General features: G+C 45.0%; 1 protein-coding gene across 3 annotated transcripts in view; it reads right to left on the bottom strand.

The window, feature by feature from the left end:
* Positions 1-19,020, bottom strand: part of CRADD (CARD and death domain containing adaptor protein) — a 76,507-nt gene that overhangs the window by 19,819 nt on the left and 37,668 nt on the right. Inside the window, exon 3 of one of the 3 annotated variants that reach the window (XM_080589314.1) lies at positions 516-2,821. The exons of the other annotated variants lie outside the window; for them this stretch is intronic. Coding sequence (XP_080445440.1) covers positions 2,598-2,821 — 224 coding nt within the window. The 3' untranslated portion in view covers positions 516-2,597. Of the gene's footprint in view, positions 1-515; positions 2,822-19,020 lie in introns of those variants that run through there. 3 annotated transcript variants of the gene reach the window in all.

Raw genomic sequence — 19,020 nt, forward strand, 5'->3', positions numbered from 1 at the left:
GTTTTTTTGTAGATAACAACTGTTCTTATACCTAATGATATGGCTTAATCTCCTCCAGAACTAGGCTTTTGCACCAGCACGGGCCCTGTAGGATCATCTCCTGCAATTCTCACCATAATAAGAATAATTTATTTTCATTTTCAGTCTTAATTTATTTTCATCTGCTTTCTTTCACTGTATGTAATTCCCTCACAAAGTCACCAGATCATCTCCAATGTTGTCTGTCTGTCCCCAAGACGCAAACTAATCAAAGAAAATGCAAACAAGGTGCCAGTGTAGATGCCATCCCATTGGGTAGAGAGGGACACCAGCAAAGTTAAAATGAGGGTGGAAAGGCCTTGCAGAGGGATCTGGATAGGTTGGAGAGCTGGGCGATCACCAACCGCATGAAGTTCAATAAGAGCAAGTGCCGGGTCCTGCACCTGGGATGGGGAAACCCTGGCTGCATGTACAGACTGGGCGATGAGACGCTAGAGAGCAGCCTAGAAGAGAGGGATCTGGGGGTCGTGGTAGACAGCAAGTTGATTATGAGCCAGCAGTGTGCCCTGGCGGCCAGGAGGGCCAACCGTGTCCTGGGGTGCATCAAGCACGGCATCGCTAGTAGGTCAAGGGAGGTGATTGTCCCGCTCTACTCTGCGCTGGTGCGGCCTCACCTCGAGTACTGTGTGCAGTTCTGGGCACCACAGTATAAAAAGGACATGAAACTGTTGGAGAGTGTCCAGAGGAGGGCTACGAAGATGGTGAAAGGCCTGGAGGGGAAGACGTACGAGGAACGGCTGAGGTCACTGGGCCTGTTCAGCCTGGAGAAGAGGAGGCTGAGGGGAGACCTCATCACAGTCTACAACTTCCTCGTAAGGGGGTGTCGAGAGGCAGGAGACCTTTCCTCCATTAACACCAGTGACAGGACCCGCGGGAACGGGGTTAAGCTGAGGCAGGGGAAATTTAGGCTTGACATCAGGAGGGGGTTCTTCACAGAGAGGGTGGTTGCACACTGGAACAGGCTCCCCAGGGAAGTGGTCACTGCACCGAGCCTGTCTGAATTTAAGAAGAGATTGGACTGTGCACTTAGTCACATGGTCTGAACTTTTGGGTAGACCTGTGCGGTATCAAGAGTTGGACTTGATGATCCTTAAGGGTCCCTTCCAACTCAGGATATTCTATGATTCTATGATTCTATGATTCTATGAAAGTTCAAGGCTCAAGCAATGCTATTCTGAGAAAGGCTTCTGACAACTAAAAATGTGCTCCGCAGTAGTGCCGGTGAGCCCTAGCCATGTGCTGGTGAGGCCTGTCAGGCACAGCGCCTGTTCCTATCGCGTATGTTTTCTCGGTTTATTCCCTTAAACCAGAAGCCTACCGGTCTCAGACTGCCATGGCGAGAAAATACGCAGTGGGTGGGAAGCTCTTGCAGAAGTGAGCGGGCCCCCTCGCGCAAAGCACCGCCACCAGGCAGAGAAGCAGACCCAGAAGAGATGAGTGCCGGCTTGCACAAGTCCCGAAGTTGCTGACTACTGAAAGCAGGAACAATAAGCACAAGGGTCACTCTGTCTGTGTCCTGCTCTTGCGTTCCTCCAAAAGAATTTGCCGCTGCCTGTTCTCGGAGAAAGATCTTTGATTGCCATCATTGCAATTGTTAAAAGCAGATAATCTTTGACATTTGTGACTGTGCTTTCCCCTGTCCTGACCAACACGTGTGCCAGCAGGATTGGGAAACAGCCTGCACAGGGTGGGTAGGGGCAGAGAGCAGCTGGATCCAAGCTAAATAGAGAATAACCAGTCCAATTCCTCCCTGTTAAACCCGAGCTTTTTGCATCGTGACCGAGTTTAGGCTAGAACCTCTTTAATATGGGGCAATGCTTTATATACAAGTAATTTAGGATTCAGAGGGCAGATGGCTCCAGTTCCAGTAACCACCTCTTCTTCCTCCGGTAAGCTTTAAAATGCTAGTGGTTAGAGCATTTTGGACAGGGAGGGACGGACTGACTCAGTTCCTACTCCCAAGCGCAGTTGCAGCCTGGACGAGTGAGCACATACGATCAATATCCATCAGGAAAACAAAGGAGACAGAGGCCGTGAAAAGGAAGGAAGTCGCACACTAAAACATTTCATTTTTCCATATTTTTCCTCACAAATATCCCAAAACATAACGCAGACAGATTTTTTTGCAGAAGTGACCAGGATTTATTAAAGACAGGATATTGATATGAAACATTCATGACCCTCAACTTAGCAGTATTTCTCTTGGATGGGGTAATGAAGTGAATTTATTACATACCAGTGCCAAGAAGCTCATAATAAAAATACAGATTATAGTTCTCAGATTCATCAACTCAAACCAGATATTTCTGAAAAAAATACGCTGCAGCAGCAGGAAGAATGTAAGTCTCATAAGTTACTTGGGTTACCAAAGCTGCATGTGAAATACGTATTTTATCCAACAACAGGATAAAAAAGTAAATGATTTGATTTTAAAATTCCGGAACAAAGGCACTCTGTGAAGACATGAGAAGGAGAACCCTTGTTGTGTTATCCCAGGTGTGGGGCGTAAGGGGGAAGATATATAGTTATGTTGGACACGGACAAAGCCAGCAGAGATTTTATTGCATTGCCAAGTTGCTGATTTTACGAGACTTGAAATAAAACAATAAAAGATGGATAAAGCAAGATAGAGAAATACAGTATCTTCTCAGGAAGCTTGGCTTCAGAGAGGATTCAGACAGAACACGGCCACAGCAGAGCTTGCCATTGATCCTGCCCTGATCGCTCGCTCTCCTATTCTCTTCCGCTTCTGACTTTTGCTTCTTTCTCTGCTGGGCAGTATCTGTGGGGGAATCAGCCAAGGAGGATCCATTTATTAAATTCTTAATAGTGAGCTTTGAATATTTCATTCAGCTTCCGCCACGCTCTCTGCAAAATGGGAATATCCCTCTTCAAAACGTTCCCAGAGCCTGCCTGCATCGCATTTGCGTGGTCTGCGTGGCTTCGGGAAGACTGAACACATCAGCGTGCTGTGCAAGAAGGAACTCATACATCTCGAGGCGTGACTGAAGGCACTGTCACACGGAAAGCTTCCATACATCACTGTGTAAGGGACCAACCCTTTAACGACTCAACACTCTTCATAGGCAGACATGCTACCAAGGGGAGAAGTTTATTTTGAAGTTAGTGCCGAGAATTTCCAGGGTTTCTAATTCCTCACTTCTTCCAGCCCATCCTCAGGAAAAACAATAAATAAATAAATAAATAAATAAATAAAGCAAAGAAAAATAAATCAAAGCAAATACCATGGTGCTTCTAATTTCCCTCCAATACAGAACAGGCAAAAAAGCATTTAAAACTGCTTTAGGTTTGGGAAATTACTAATCATGAGATCTCAAGTGTGTGTCTGTGTTTAGCAGAGAATGTAATGGAAAAAAAAATAAGAGTATTAGTGACTATCCAAGAAAGATTTCAAGAAAACAGGGTGGAAGGGAGTTTGTTTGGATTTAATGTTTCCCCAGCAGCATCTCTAATCCAAACATTACACCACAGGTCAAATGGAGGGGAGCCAGAAAATGAAGCACATTAAAAATAGCCCTTAAAAAGGAAAGTGAAAGTGACCGGTCTCATTCCACCTTTTGTGACCATGAAATGCACATTCTGTGATGAAAACCAAATTTGGGCTCTGGTGCCATCACTGACTGTACGTAAATACAGCAACCTATGCATGCGAAGTCCAACAGAAAAATACAGAGGCAGCTTTAAAATTCTTCCAGACTTAGAAATCCGAGGTGGTATTACTGCTTGTAAGTAAACTTACATTAAAATATTTCTTTTTTTAACTGATAGGATTGATTTAGAAATCGCGTTGTATCAAAAAGCTGTCACATGTCAGTTTTAAATACATTAACTTAGTTCGACAAGTCAGCACTATAAAAACGAAACAAATATTATGCCACATTTGAAATACAATGAACTGTCCTCAGCCCGTTGTCCTAGCGCTTCCAAGCCGCCTCCTCGCAGGCAGAGAAGTTCAGCAAAGCTCTCACGAGGCTGCCTGCCACCAAGACCAGAGAAAAGGCATCTGGCAGCTACCTTGGTAGCAATTTATAGCCATAAGGTTAAGTCTTCACAGCCCTGTATCCGAGCTAACAGCCTGGTTCACACATTGCAGTACTCAGTTTTCTTCTGGGTGCTCCTTTGAACTGAAGGAAATTAACCTTTTTTAATGTTTGCTAACACTCAGACTTTGCATCCTGATGCTGATAGAGTCTCATTTTGCCTTTATTTCACGGGGCCAGGAATTAGAAGAAGTTAAGGGGAGAGAAAGCATCGTGGCCATGGAAGGCAGTGCCATTGCCCCTAGCAGATCCTCCCAGACAGGAGAACCGCAGTCCCCCTCAGTGCCTCTCAAACTGTTGCAAAATGCCTGTAAGGCATCTTTTCTCTCTTCTCCAGGTGCTCCTTGAGAACGAGACGTGCACCATTAAACAGGGAGCCAGAGGGTTAAGCACCACATTGCCTGAAGGGCAGAGCACTGGAGGCCCGAACAAGCAAAATGCCTTTGTCAAAGAAAAGGCAATTCCAAACTTCTCCTCGCTGAGGAAAAAAAAGCGATCTTACCAGAGGATGAAATGACCAGCAACTTGCAGCAACAAAGCAAGAATTATTTGAGCGAAAAATCTGAAGCATTCTCAGGGAGTGCTGACAAAGCTTGAAAAAATTAATCTCTCCTGAGGCTGGAGGGAGACTCCCTGAGAGGGGGGACACCTGCCCATCCTGACGTGTCATCTTGTGGGAAAAGCAGCTAGGGAGAAAAAACCGAGCAAAGGCGAGTTCTCTATTCTGGAATTCACCCAGACAGGGAAACTTGTTCAAGTGCTGCAAGCTGATCACTTGAGGCTTCTGAAAGGAGCAAGCTCTGCATCTCTTAAAAGGAACTGGCTTCATGTAAACAGCGCTCCGGGGAAAAGACGTTGATGAAAGGTATTGTGCTGCATGCTTAACATGAAAAGAGAACACTGCTCCAAACAGCTAAGGGCTCTGCAGAGGTCTGAACAAAGGTAAAGTGGGAAATGCAGACTTGCAAGATTTCAAGGACTGGGTTTTGATGGGGCCTTTACGTGCCTTCCTGGATGTTGAGACTCCCTCAGTGTGAGAAACAACTCACAGGAATGAGAAACACCAAGCCATGCTCCTCTCCAGACCTTGAGCACCTCGCAGAGGGCTACCAGGAGGTGCCTCCGTTTGGGGTTCTCAGCCTAGAAGCCTCTTCCAGAGCTGAACAAACCCTTTATTTCACAAGCAAGCAACGTTGCAGTCCTCTCTAATACGATCTGAGGACCAGTGCTGCCGCTGATCCACTTCGTCCAGCATCCCTCGGCACCCACTGTTCATTCCTGCGGTTTGAATCCACACCTCTCGGTGCCCAGAAGGATGCTCCAAGCTCTCGTCCCTGCTAGTGAAGCCGTTCTTCTGGCTGCCTTCCGACACAGAGAGCACGCGGGGCTTTCTAGCCTCCTGCCCAGGTGCTGGGGGTGTTCGCGCTCAGCCTGTTACCTCCCGTGGTTGGGATGACCCTGACCCCTCGCACGACCCTCAGCACGCTGCACAGTTTTTAGGATGATAATAAAAGAGTCAGTTCTGAGGCCTTACGGGGCCAATTTCCCCTTCAGACCCGTGGTTTCAGGAGGGTTTGCAAATGGCCAATAAAACTCCGGGCCTGAGCCGCAGGAGATGAGTCTGAAACAGAGCACAATTAAACTTCCCTGTCGCAGCAATCCCAGCGGAAGCCAGGGAGGAAAAGGGAAAATTGAGTCAATTGAGTAAGCAGTCGTGGCCAGGAATGTCTTTCATTTCTAAACTGCCTGATTGAAAAAGAGAAAAAAAAAAGGGGGGGGGGGAGAGGAAACAAAAAAAAGGCTGTGGTAGAAAAAGCCCAGTCAATCAATTAGTCAGTCATTTCCAGTTCAAATATTTCCATAAGTGCTTGGCAGTGTTTTCTACGTAAGGGATGTCTACTGCTGGTGAAAGATTTCTTAGATGGCAGAGAATTCCTCTTGATGACAAACTCCCCTCAGACAAACTCCAGTCTAGGCAATTTCCCTTTGGAAGCCCTCACAACTTGTTAATTTGTTCAAGGATTTTGAGCTTTCTTAAAAGAAAAGCCAGTTGGCTATCAGTTGCATTTCTGAACCTGATACACTGAAAGGGAGAGACAGTACTGAAGTGTAGGAAAATTCCTAAATTTAAGACACCAGTAACATATTACGTATCTGACCTGAATACTCTACCTTCAGAGAAAACATTTACACAAGTCTTTGATGTGTCCCAAACAGCTCTACAAACAAGCTGTGTTTAAGAATAATTTTGACTATTACTGAAATTCAGCCTCATCTGAATTGTAACTTGGCAGCTGAAAGCTGGCAACTCTTAAATAGAAAACTATACAGCTGAAAGTAAAGAGAAATCCTGCAATCTTTTATATTCTGATAACCTAAACTCCCCCTTAAGTTATAAAATCTAATTAATTTGAGATTTGTCTGTGCCGCTTGAATTTAGGCATCTCTTCTTACAGAAAATATTGTGGGTTTTTAGTCAGTCCCACGAGCTCAATAGAGATTTACAAGATAAGGAGTTCGTGATCTGGCTCTGCAAGCAGGCGGCAGTTATGTTCCACTTATTAAAGCTATTAAAGCGTATATGAACATCATGGCTGGTCTGTCATCTTCTGCTCCGCTGCCGATGGGCTATGTCCTTTGAGATCACCTTTTATGCTTCCTGCGTGAATCAAACTGGTCATGCGGGCTTGCAAAGCCAGAAGGCTTTGCCAAGAACCTAGAAGCTGTTCTCTCCGATCCACGTCTTCGTCACAGCCAGACAACTGCCTCACAAGTCGAGCACTGTGCATACGAACGTAACACGCCTGAGTCCAAACTGGAGAGCAGGGCACAGACAGACTCTGATTATTAATCCCAGATCAGACCATACTCCCACAATGGGATGTACATGACAGCAAGCACGCAAGCAGGATTAGGAAAACTAATGACACAAAGGCAAATTTTAATTATGGCACGCAAGTGCCTCCACTGGGCAAAAATATCTAAAAATATCTACTCCTTTATTCCTAAACTTCAAGAAGTCGTTACAATGCCACTAATGGAGGATCTGCAATCACAGCACTTGGTGGCTTTGTCTTATTTTTCTTAATTAGTTATGCTGGCAAATTACATATGAGGACAGATGATAAATATTCCTCATACTGGAGAATGCTCTAATGCTTTCTTATAAAGAGATCTAAATTATGCCATTTCTCAGGGTGTTTTTTAATTTTTTTTATTTTTTTTAGCTTTGAAATGAGAAGTGAAGTGCTCATCAGCTGCAAAGTGCTACTTTAATATCACCCATGCAACAATTACCTCTGCAATAACCTTCATTAGATTAAATTACATACTATCCTTCCTCAGCTCAGTGTGAGGACTAGCTGAAGAATAAAACAAAACAAAAAAAAAAAGACTGGAAAGCCATTGTACAGTACAGTGCCTGTATAACAAAGGTGAAGGTACTCACTGCGTGGAAACCATGCATTGCTTAAAACCTACCTGCCTTTATTTGAAGTCTTAAATAAAACCTAAGAAGTCCCCTACCTATTTCAATATTCATTTTACTGATGCAGTCTCGTTGCTGAAAATACACATGTATGACTGAATAATTCGAGTTTTGCAATACCCAGTCACAAGGAGTTAAACAATGAAGAGAATTTTGCTGTCTTCATTTTTAATAATTCTTGTCGCAACCCAAATATTCTCATGAGGTCTCTTTCCATATAGAGCAGAGATTTATTGAATCCCTTACTTTCTCTAAATAACCAGTAATGGTCTGTTTCTTTCTATTCCATTCTAAAATATGTCTGTCTGTACTTGCTGGCTTTTAGCAAACATATGTGGCTATTAAAACTTTGAGTTTTTAAAGTGTGATTTGCTCTGAAAAGTGTCTCATCAGAATGACATTAAAATTCTTCATGGTTTATGTCTCAAGGGCTTCCAAATAAAATTAATTTCATTTACAAGGCATAGGCTTGGGGGGAATTTTTCTTAGTGTCTTTCTTTCTCAGCCCCACTGACTGCCTAGGAGATAGAAACTCAGCTGCACTCTTTTTGATTTAGACATTAACACTGGTAATAGCAAATATGCAGGACAAGACATGCATTTAAGAGAACAGAGCAGTGTAAGCAAAGGCAGAACATAATAACTGAGAAAAGAGCTAATTCAGTGACACTGAATAGAAAATAGTTCATAACTGTACAAAATAATCTGCATTCTGAAGAAAAAAGCAACAAAAGTGAGACTGGTGGGTTTCAAGATGCCGTGGGCAAGGCACATTCTTCATTGACGGATAATTCTGCAGCAAGGCCATAAGCAGCACCAGCAGAGAGAGGAGATTGAGAATGACTGTACCACAAGGGTGGACTCTAACAGAGCTGACTCTAAGATGAAGGGTTCTGCTTCAGGATCTGCAGCCCCAGAGCATAGCCTGAATACTGAGTTATGGGTCTCCTCTGCACCCTTTGATAGGCAATGTGCTGTGCCAGGACAGACAGCTCGGGGCCATGGCTGTGGGCCCTGTCGTGGCACCTCCCCACTCCATGCCTGGCTCTGGAGAGCTGCTGGTCCGGGTGATGTCTTGCCTAAGCTGGACCAGTAACTCTGATCGTGTGTGTAGCCAGCAAGTTTGCTGGAAAGAATGTGGAACTGCTTATGGTCTTTGACATACATTAACACTGTGAAGCAAGCACCGGCTGCTGAAGTCTCCATGGAGAGTGGACATTGCCAGCTCTACGCCAGCTAGCTTGGGTCTCTGAAAGTGGTCATGGCTTCCTCTCCTTGGCCTTTGGAAATCTTGTTGAAACTGGGGGAACTGACTGAGAAAGAAAAGGAGACCACAAGCAGCGAGACAATGATCTGTGTCCCTGAACTCATGCTCCTGGAATAAAAATGTTGGCTTTGTTAATGCCTTTGTCAGCAAATAGATCACAGGAAGCCCCACTGATCTTTATCAGCTCACTATCAGCTTCTCAAGAATTGCCCTTCCGCTCTGTAAGTTCACAAGTTTATCTTTACCTCCCGAAAGTGAAGAGCTAACAGATACTCCATACAGATAATCATCTCCATCAGGAGCTCGAGAGCTCTCAGGTTTCCAAAGAAGCATGAAGGGACACTTTTTTCTTGTCAAGTGTCACCATGATCATGTCTATCAGGTTCTCCACTGTAGATCACTGATAAAAGTGAGAATACAGTATCATATTTATGGGTCAGTGTTCCAAAGCATTCATGGGATGTGATGTCTTCTGAACACCGTATCTGGAATCTACATATTCAGCTAGGCTCCCCGCATCATTTTGGAAACATCTATGGTTTCTGCACACACAGGGCAGGTGCTCCAGCCCCAGCTGTGTTGGTGGGCTTTCAGTGAACTCATTCCAGTTTATCAATGTCTTCCCTGTACTCGGGGAGCCAAAATTAGCCGCTGTATCTAGGTGTGATCTGACGACTGCTAGGGCAGATAATCAGTTATCTCTATCTACTGGCCATGCTTCTCTTGACAGAGCCCAGGACGCTGTTGGCCCCCTTTGCTGCTGGGGCATACTGCTGGCCCACGTTTGGCTTGCTGTGTATCACAGCCCTACAATCCCTGTGTGTATCACAGCCCTAAAATCTCAGCACAGCTGCTCCCCAGCCAGTCAGTCCCCCGCCTGTATTGCTGCCAGGCGGTCTTCCTTCCCACGTGCAGGACTTTGCATTTGTCCCTGCTGAATTTCATAAGGTTGTCACTGACACATTCCTCCAGCCTGTCTAGGTAGCTCTGAACGGCAGCCTTGTGCTTTAGCATACTGAGTGTTTCCCCCAGTTCAATATCATCTGTAGGCCTGGTGACTGCACTCAGCCTCCTACACCCAGGTCCCTGCTATTAAAAGCAGCATGTCCCTGGACAGGCCCTGTGCAACTCCACTTGCCGAGTGGAGTTGAGTGGTTGAGTATGACCCATTAACCACTGACTCCAGTCAGTGGAGCAATGACAGATGACTCGAATGACTCCAAACATTGACCCCAAACTCACACCACCACAGATCAGGAGGCTGCATCACCTATGCGAAAACGAGGGCTTTCACAACAGCAGTATCACAAACTGCTTTGTGGGCTACATTGCTTCAAAAGATCATAAAAATGTATGTGCTTATCTTATTGGCACTAAGTGAGTCTGTGGACACTAAAAAGCCAGCATCTGTGCACAGAATACATAATCTTCTTGAAAAGATTAGTTGCCCTCATACTTCCCATTTGGTAATCATATTTTTATATTTAGTACCTATCACCATGTCAGCAACACTCACTGAATACAAAGGAAGAGAAAGACAGATGCAAGCCACCCTTGAGCGCAGGTGCTTACCAGGTTAACAAGCAGCTTATACGTTAAAAAGACGGTAAGGAAAAATTAGCTTTTTTCCTCACCCTATAATTTGCCAAATCACGGACACAGGATGTTCTGGAGGCTAAAGTAAAACTGGGTTCAAAACAGATTAGAAAAATTCAGAGGATAAATAATTTCCAGTGACTACGAAACACAGGGATCCAAATGCTGCTTTGGAGACGCTTAGGTCCTCTACTTCTCCATCAGTATCTCCTACCAGCCTCTTTCAGAGATACAGTACGGTGCCAGGCAGGCTTTTTCCAAGCCAGTCCACAGCTGCTATTAGGCCTTTCTAATAAAGAGAAATGGGTAAGAGACCATGAAATGTGTAACATGCCAACTGGCCAGTGTGGATTGCACTGAGAAGGTGGGAAAGGTGATGTGGTGCAGGACAATGTGAGCACTTGGGTATGGCATTTGAGAGGCAGGGCTGAGATTAAGTTTTGATAAGATATTTGTAAGGTCATTGTGACACTGATTACATACAAAATCCACAAGTAGGGTAAATATAACAAAAACAAAATGCGATGATCTGATCTTATGATTTATAAAAGGATGTGTATTCATGGCTTCCTCCAAAATGAAAACTCTTCATCTCAACAGAGCAAGATCACCAAAACATAAGTATGAAAGAGATCTTAGGCTGCTAGAAGAGTTATGCATTTTAAGAATCTCTCTTTGATTTTAGTAACAAAGCATGTTTCTGCTTACACCAGTTGACAACTTTAAGTACCAAATGATTTATTCTGTGCTATGATAATTTATGTAAAGTATCACTTAGAGCAGGAACCATATGTAAAACGAAGATGACACTTTGCATTTACATAATGGTCCCTGGTTATTCCCTTAGCGTGTAACAAAAAGCCTTTAATAAAAATAACAACAAAAACGCACTAATTAAAGCAATGTTTCACAGTCAAAAAAAAATAATCTGACAACAAATACCAATTTCCCAGTGACGTATTACTTCCTATCATCTTCTCAGCCCTATGCAGAAGGACCAGAGCTATTACTATGTTCTGAACACAGCTCCCCAGGAATTGTAATTTACTGATTTCTGAAATGCATTAGAAGTGCTGTTCTTATTTTGAGGCCAGTAATTTGCATAAACAACTTTTCTCATAGTTGGAGTTTCTCTAGGCGGGTCAGATAAGAGCAGGTAATCTGCTTAGCAATTCATGCCAGAGATTTCTAGAGAAGACTAGTGGAGTTGATGGGAGCTGAACCCTTTTGTAACTCCCAGAGGTGGTTCACAACAATCTGTTGTTTCTGAGTCATGGGCCCACAGACACAATTCAGCCAGATGTGAAGCATTCTCGATGCCACGCTGGTTTCAGTGGGAGGACCATAAGCAGTGACAGAACTGTGACCTAACTGCAGGAGTCGCAGTGTACCTTCTGCTGCCATAAGAAAATAATTTCACTAAATTATATGGGTTTCTTAATTGCTGAACACATTATTAATTCATAGCTGACTCATCTTCAAGGCCTTACACACGCTTAGAATCACAAGAAAAAAAAACATGTTGTGTTCGTAGTACCTTCCATCCAAGGATCAGAGAGTACGCCATCCACACTGCTAGGCATCCGTGAATTAGCCAAATGTTTTCTCTGTTGTAAAAACGGGCATTTTGAGTTACATCACTTTTGCTCCTTGCCCATCCTCTCCTTGTATCTGTTCTAGAACAGTCTGACTGACTTCACCAGCAGTCAGGTTCACAGAAGGACCACTTGGGAGCCACTTGATCCTCTCTGAACTGCAGCGTGGGAGGTCAGGCCAGGCAGGGCCTTACAAGTCCCTGCTTCCTCCCACCAGCCTCAGCCTTAAAATTGCATCGAGAGGATTCTTCTCGCCTGTTTCCTTCCTAGGTCTTAACCACAGGACCGTTTTTCCTCTCCATCCTGGAGAGTTAAGGGCTCCTCAGCTCCATCCCCCTGTGGTGACACCATGGTGGTGAAGAGCAGCTCCCCAGAGCAGCTGCTCCGAGCTTCTGCCTCATCTTGCAGTCCCTGAGTTTTGACTGGGGCTAGATTGCCTTGTCTTTCTAAATGACTGTATCCACTTTTTCTACCCTCTTCAAACTTTTCTGTGTATCTAATCCTACTTTAAGCAGAGTTTTTACAAGCGCGACAAATACAGGACAAATTTATGTTTGTGTACAGTGTGTCTTCCAGAAAATCCTCTAGTCTTTACTTGCAGGTATGGGGAAATATTTAATTTGCCAATCAGCAATTTTCTCCAAAGGTTAGCCACCTCTCTTATTAAAAATGCGAACCCTGCTTCTAATTTGAAGTTTTCTGGCCTCAGTTTTCAGGCACTGATTCCTGTTATGCCTTCTGCTCCTGTTAAAGTGACCTTTTGGCAACCCACTATTTTAGCATCAAGTATTTTTTCCCCATGCACTTACACAGTACAAATGACCCACCACTTTAGTTTCATTTTAACAGGAGAACTCAAACCGTTAAGTTTAACTCTCCCGTTAAGTAATTGGAGGTCATATTAAAATATATATATATATAAAAAAAAATCTTGTTTTCCCTCATTTCTTCATTCTGTTAATTAGAGCAGAATGTTAGAAATATCCTCAGAAACACAGAAATAAGCAAGACATCCCTGCTTGGCCTAGTTATACAGCATGACTCAACAGTGGCCACAGACTTGCAGCACATTAAAACGTTGTTTGTTTTTTTTTTTTAAATAAAGAAAAATCACTACTTATGCAGGCAGTGAGCCAAAGTTACTCCCTGTAAATCTAGTATAGTATCGAACACTTATAAATGATTAACTAGCACGGAAGCTAGAAAGTTAAAGTACAAGAAAAAAAAAGACCCCAACATGAACAGCAACAGTACACAAAATTCCAATCTCCAGATTTCACTGTGATTTAGCTTACGGTATGAATTTAGTCACATTTGAAGAGCTGTAATAGTGCACTGTTATGTGGCCTTCTTGCCTGCAATGTCTAATAACCTTGTAAGCTGCTACTGCTAACCTGCTGAATCCAAAACTGAAGAATGTTTTTGCATTGATTTTGTGACTTTTGTGCAACTAGGAAAAAAAAACTCTTGAAAAGGTTTATTAATTATTTGTTAAATTAGAATTCATTTCCCATCTTAAAAGTAGCCTGAAATACAGGAGTTCCACTTAACTACGAGAAAAACATTTTTTACTGTAGGAGTGATCAAGCACTGGAAGAGGTTGCAGTCTCCATCCTTGGATGTATCCAAAACCTGACTGGTCGTGGTCCTGAGCAACCTGCCCTGGTTCACCCTGCTCTCAGCAGGGTTTTGGACTCTATGATGTCCCCAGGGGCCCCTGCCAACCCCAACCATTCTGTGACGCTGTGAATGTGCATGCGGAAGTGGAAATTCTTTTCATTAGGGATATTGTTTTGCCACTCAGAGAAGTCACTTGCCCTTGCTGCAAACCGATGTGTTTTGAAATTCCCTGCTCTGTACAATTTTGTTACCCTGGCCTTTTTGATTAACAGTTCTTTTCCTGTGCCCCATCCACTCTGTAAAGTATGAAATTCCTCCAGTCTGAAAGAGTCTAATGTGTTCTGGGGATGAAAAAGAATGAAGAGGAAGATAATACAGGATGAATGGTTAAACATCACTTCTTATGCTAGCAGAAAATAAAGCAGGCTATATTTAGAGAGGTCAGTAAATGGACTCTTGAAGATGACTTTGTCAACACCCATGATAACTGGGACCATCCATATAGTTGAAGTTAGGTTTGTGATTAAGAACTCCATTGAATAAAGGCCTGAATTCTGCTCAGCATATGGACAACGTCTACAGTACAAAATCAACCAAAAAAGCCAAATTTAGGGATTCTCAAATGCAGTGGTATCCCTTGTGGGTTTTCACTAATTCTCCCTCCTACTGAAGATATTAAAGCATGATGTACTAATGTACTATATAACCAGTAGCTCACTGTTCTTTAACATACAATCGGCCCTTAAAGTCAAGAGGACTGAGGGAAGAAAGACAGGGAAGTTCTAACCAGTTTCACTACTGCTCACTAAGAAATCAGCTTAGCCACTTGTCCTCATTTTAATTTAGCTATTCTAGAGGGAAAATAAAATGAAAATTTGGGGACAGAAAACTTCAGAATAGGTAGTGGTGTTCCTTGGGAGTCCCACTCTGCCTGAAGTTTGGTTTAGGGTGTTGTTTTGGGTTTGTGTGTGTGCATGCTTTTTTTTTTTTTTTTGGCGACTTTGAGAGAAATACCTGAGAGCTGTGTGTTTTTATGCTGCACAGAAAATACCACTTCCTACGGGACTGGTGAACAAATACGCCCTAACCGCATTCAAAGAGCTCTTTTTTATTATTACATGAATAAAAGAAACATGGAAGGAATCAGTTTTTCCCTTGCTTGCTCTCTCTCCTTCACATAAAATACAAGACAGCCCCCAAATGAATTTTACTGTTTAACACACAAATTCAAAACTGCAGCTTTCCTAACTCTCGCGTTCCTTATCAAACGCCATTAAATTCTCTAAAAATACCGATCACATTCCACACCTTCTGCAGATGTCAAAGACTGGCATTTACTTCAAAGCCCCAAGGGGCCTCCAGTTCCCCTTTAACTCCAGTGAAAGCAAACCCCAGTTCAGAGAGGAAAAACAGAGATTCAGTGTTTTGGCCTTGATACACAGATTCTATTAGAACGAGCAAACAAACCTCAGGGAGAAAAGAATACCAGGAATAGGGGGATGCTCTGAACACTTAAGCCACCTGCTCTAGTCTTTTTCACCTCAATGACTGTACCCAAGTTTCAAGGATTTCTTTACTAATGGTGGCTTTAGAAAGCTCCGATTTACCATGGATGAAAAGTACTTCAAGTCACTTTAGAAGCCTAACAGTATTGTAAAAATGAAAAACCCAGCACTGACCATGTCTGATCACCCCTGGTTTCTGCAAACCCCTCTGCTATTTGTATCACTCCATCAAATGAACCTCACGCCAAATGGATGTTTTGGCAGTGGTCCCAGACATATGCCACCAAGTCCCAAGCAGCTCAGTGTGACACTTCTCCTACTAATGAGAAGGAGCGAGCTTCAGCAGCAGTTCCTCAATGTTCTTCCCTCCCTGCTCCCCTGGGGTACGTTCCTCATGCCCTCTCCTGCCTTTGACAACAGGTGGCCCTGGGAGAAGGCGGGAAGGGAGGGATGGGGAACTGCAGTCTGTGTCCTACGAGGACGAGGCCGCCCTTGCTAGGAAAACCATGGGGAACTCAGTTTGCAGTGGGTGGGCAGGGATGGCAGGAGGAGACCCACAGAACTGACCACAGCGTGAGGAGGGCATGCTGGCAGCCTCCATCACGGAAGACAGAGGCCATGTTGGCCGCTCGTTACCACACGCTCCTGCTTCTCCTGCCCTGTGTCGTCTGCCCCCTCCTTCATCTTCCCCAAGCAGGTGAAGGCTCCCCCACCCCTGCACAGGTCCCCTCATCCTCGATGCTCCCTTGGCTCTGCCTCCTGAGGCACAGCACGGCCTGGCCCGGCCCGGCCCCGCCATGTAGCCCGCATTCCCCTCAGACAGAGGTGTGTCCCAGCCTGGCAGGCCACCGCGTGGCATCGCCGGGAGGGGAGAACAGCAGAACATTATACGGTGCGAAAAGCCGCTTGGATGGGAGGGCAGGCGGCTGGTATGCGAGAGCAGGAGGATTCTGCAGGAAAAGCTGCCGAGCAAAGCCAAGCCCAGCTGAGACACTGAGTGGTAGGCACAGCAACAGCAGGAGAGAGCAAAAGTAAAGACAAAGATCTTCCTTCAAAAGAGCTGGAAAGGATTATGTATGATGGTGACCACATCTTTCCTCAACCATTCAGGCCTGCCTTCCAGCTAAGCAGAAAAAAGGAGAGCTCATTTTTTATTATGTGCGAGGAAGCTCTGGGAAGCTTCTTTTGAGAAGAGCGGGTATTCCTCAGTCAGGAGACAAGAAACAGATTTTTCTTTTGCAAACTGCTTCAAGTACTAAGATAACCTGGGCACTGGTTTCTCCCCGAATCCCAGGAAAAGCCCTACTGGTATACAAAACGTTCATAAGCAGAATAGTTGGCCCGTTCCAGAAAGCAAAGGGAAGAAAAAGCAAACAGATCCACCAGACCGTGACAGCATGTGTGCATGCTGGAAAGCAAAGTGGACACTTTTGGGAGCAGTCAGAAGGGGAATGGGTGAGGACAGAGGCCTTGGCCACGCGCAAGGCCCAGAAGTCTAATAGAAGGGACCGAGGTTTTGGGAACCAGGGAGTGGAAGCGTAAGCAGCTTGATGTTTCTAAGGGAAATCAAGAAGAGAATCATGACTGGGAAAAGTTGCTAAAATGGAGAGAGCTCTCTAAGGAAGGCACTGAAGCATATATCCACCACATCCACGTCTTCCGCTCCAGGGAATTGGCATCTCCACTCTATGCACCACGCACCTGGCTGGGGCTGTGCGCATGCTGTATCACCAGGAGGGGGGAGTCCCTGCTGCCGCATAGGCAGGACCTAGCACAGCTCTCCCTGTCCAGCAGAAGCTGCCACAGCCCTGAAACCAGATCTAGCATCCTGCTAAATCAGCGGAATTTTCTCTATGGATAGCCAAAGACAAGGGGGAACGAAGGCAGTTTCTCAGTGTGGCTTTGTGGTGTGACACGAGCCACACCACAGAGCCCTGAGTCAGCCTGCCTCCATCTGCAGGGCAGAGGCCCCTCTTCCCAACAAGCCCACCAGTGGCAGGGACTGGCAGATGAATTGGCTGGCACACTCGCAAGGGGACAGTCCTGCAGAGAACAGGCAGCGTGAGAAATCACTGGGCATCTCTGGGTTAAGAGGCTTTGGACGGTTTACCTTAACCAACTCTGTGGTCAACATTTCTGAATGGGAGCAAACATTGCAGTGTGTTCAAGAAAAAGAAGGCAGACCTAGTAGGTGCCAACAGAGCCACTGCCTGCACAGCAGCATGCTAAGGGTAGCAATCTGCTGCCTTTTCCAAGCAAGTGTGCCTGTGGCGATGGCAGCCAGCACGGGGTCTTGTATGTAGCACTCAGGAGTGGCACAGCTCCAGGGGTCCAGCACGCCTCTCCCTTGGAAGTCCTTGTGCAGATTGCATCACAGTTAAAACACATTTCATCACCACTGAACACACTTTCCTTTCTTATTTTCAGTTATCTACCAAGAATTCATTTGAATGAAGGATTACCCTTCAAGACAGCACAGGCATTTATCACACTCAATTTCAACACCTGGTCCTAGTAGCACAAACCCAGAGATGTTTTATGGAGGGATCTTCTATTTTTTTCTTGTCATTTCTATGTATTTCAGCAGCCAGAGACTTCTTACCAACAAGATCATGCTGTGTAGAAAACTCTTAAGATCTAAATAATTAATCGTAAATATTAGAAGCTTAGTTCTCAAAGTGATCCTGATGGGAAAAAAAAGAGCTGCAAAAAGCAGGACAGTCAAATAACACAACTGATAGCAACATTTTAAGTGAGTCTGTGCTAAAAGGTCAACTCTGCTGCTGTTAGGCAGGGAGAAAATTGCAGGCTGGGATGAAAACATGCCTTGAAAATAGAGAGCTTCACTCAATTACCTTCTACAATCAAGTGAGAAAATGAATGTCACCCCTGTCACCTGCAAAAGAGTAAACTCAGGCCAGTCTCCACCCACAGGTACAAGTGCCAACATGTCAAGCAAAAACATGCCTATCAACAGGAATGCAGTCTTCTCAGCACTGAGAAGGCTATAATTTAATTTACTATGGTTGGCATAAAGCAAACACCAGCTATAAGAAAGGAGATGGAGTCAAAGATTGTATCATTGGGATCTTCAGAAGCTCATCCGCAAAGAAAAAAAGCTTTTACCCAGGTAAACGCAAGTGAAGAAAATGAATTGCAAGGCAATGTTCATACTGGAAGAAGGCAATCAGAACAATTATCTGCCCCAGCAATCTAAAAGAGCCACATTAAGTCTTGAAATGGGTATCCGTGTATCTGGTCCTAAAGGTCTCCTACAGAACCTGAGAGAAATGCGGGTGTTACGTGCTCCTGGTTTATTCCTCGCTTGGTTATCAACCGCCGCTCATTGGTACAGGGCTGGCTCTCAGACGGGAGAAGCGAGGATCGCATCCCGGCATGCGTGTCAGGACAAGGAGGAGGGAGGCGCACTGCTCTGGGAGGCGGCAGGTCTTAGCTCCTGGGGGGCTGCCACCAAGCTGGTTGTACGGAGGCGAGACAAGGGCTCACGTGTCGGCCCATGCCTGCTGGAGGAGAGGCTGCTGAGCCCAAGTTGGATGGGAAGGACCATGGCCAGCCCTTTGCAGAGATGCGGACGAGCAGAAGCTGCCCCTGCTGGGGCAGGGCATGAACTGTGCGCAGCAGCCACAGGCACTCCTCTCCCTGCCGCAGGGCCGGGGTGCTCAGCCCTTACTGCATTCCCCGTCCCCCTGCCCAGAAGCAGCACTGGTTGTGTTTGGCACTTCTCAGATCGGGGAGGGGGAAAATGGGACAGAAAGAGTCTGGGAGTCACAGTTCTCCACCAGCAAAGAGGCAAAACAGGGACAGAAACCATAGGAGATTTTTTTTCGAA

This window comes from Anser brachyrhynchus (genome assembly GCF_964034855.1).
Source record: "Anser brachyrhynchus genome assembly, chromosome: 1".
NCBI classification, from domain to species: domain Eukaryota; kingdom Metazoa; phylum Chordata; class Aves; order Anseriformes; family Anatidae; genus Anser; species Anser brachyrhynchus.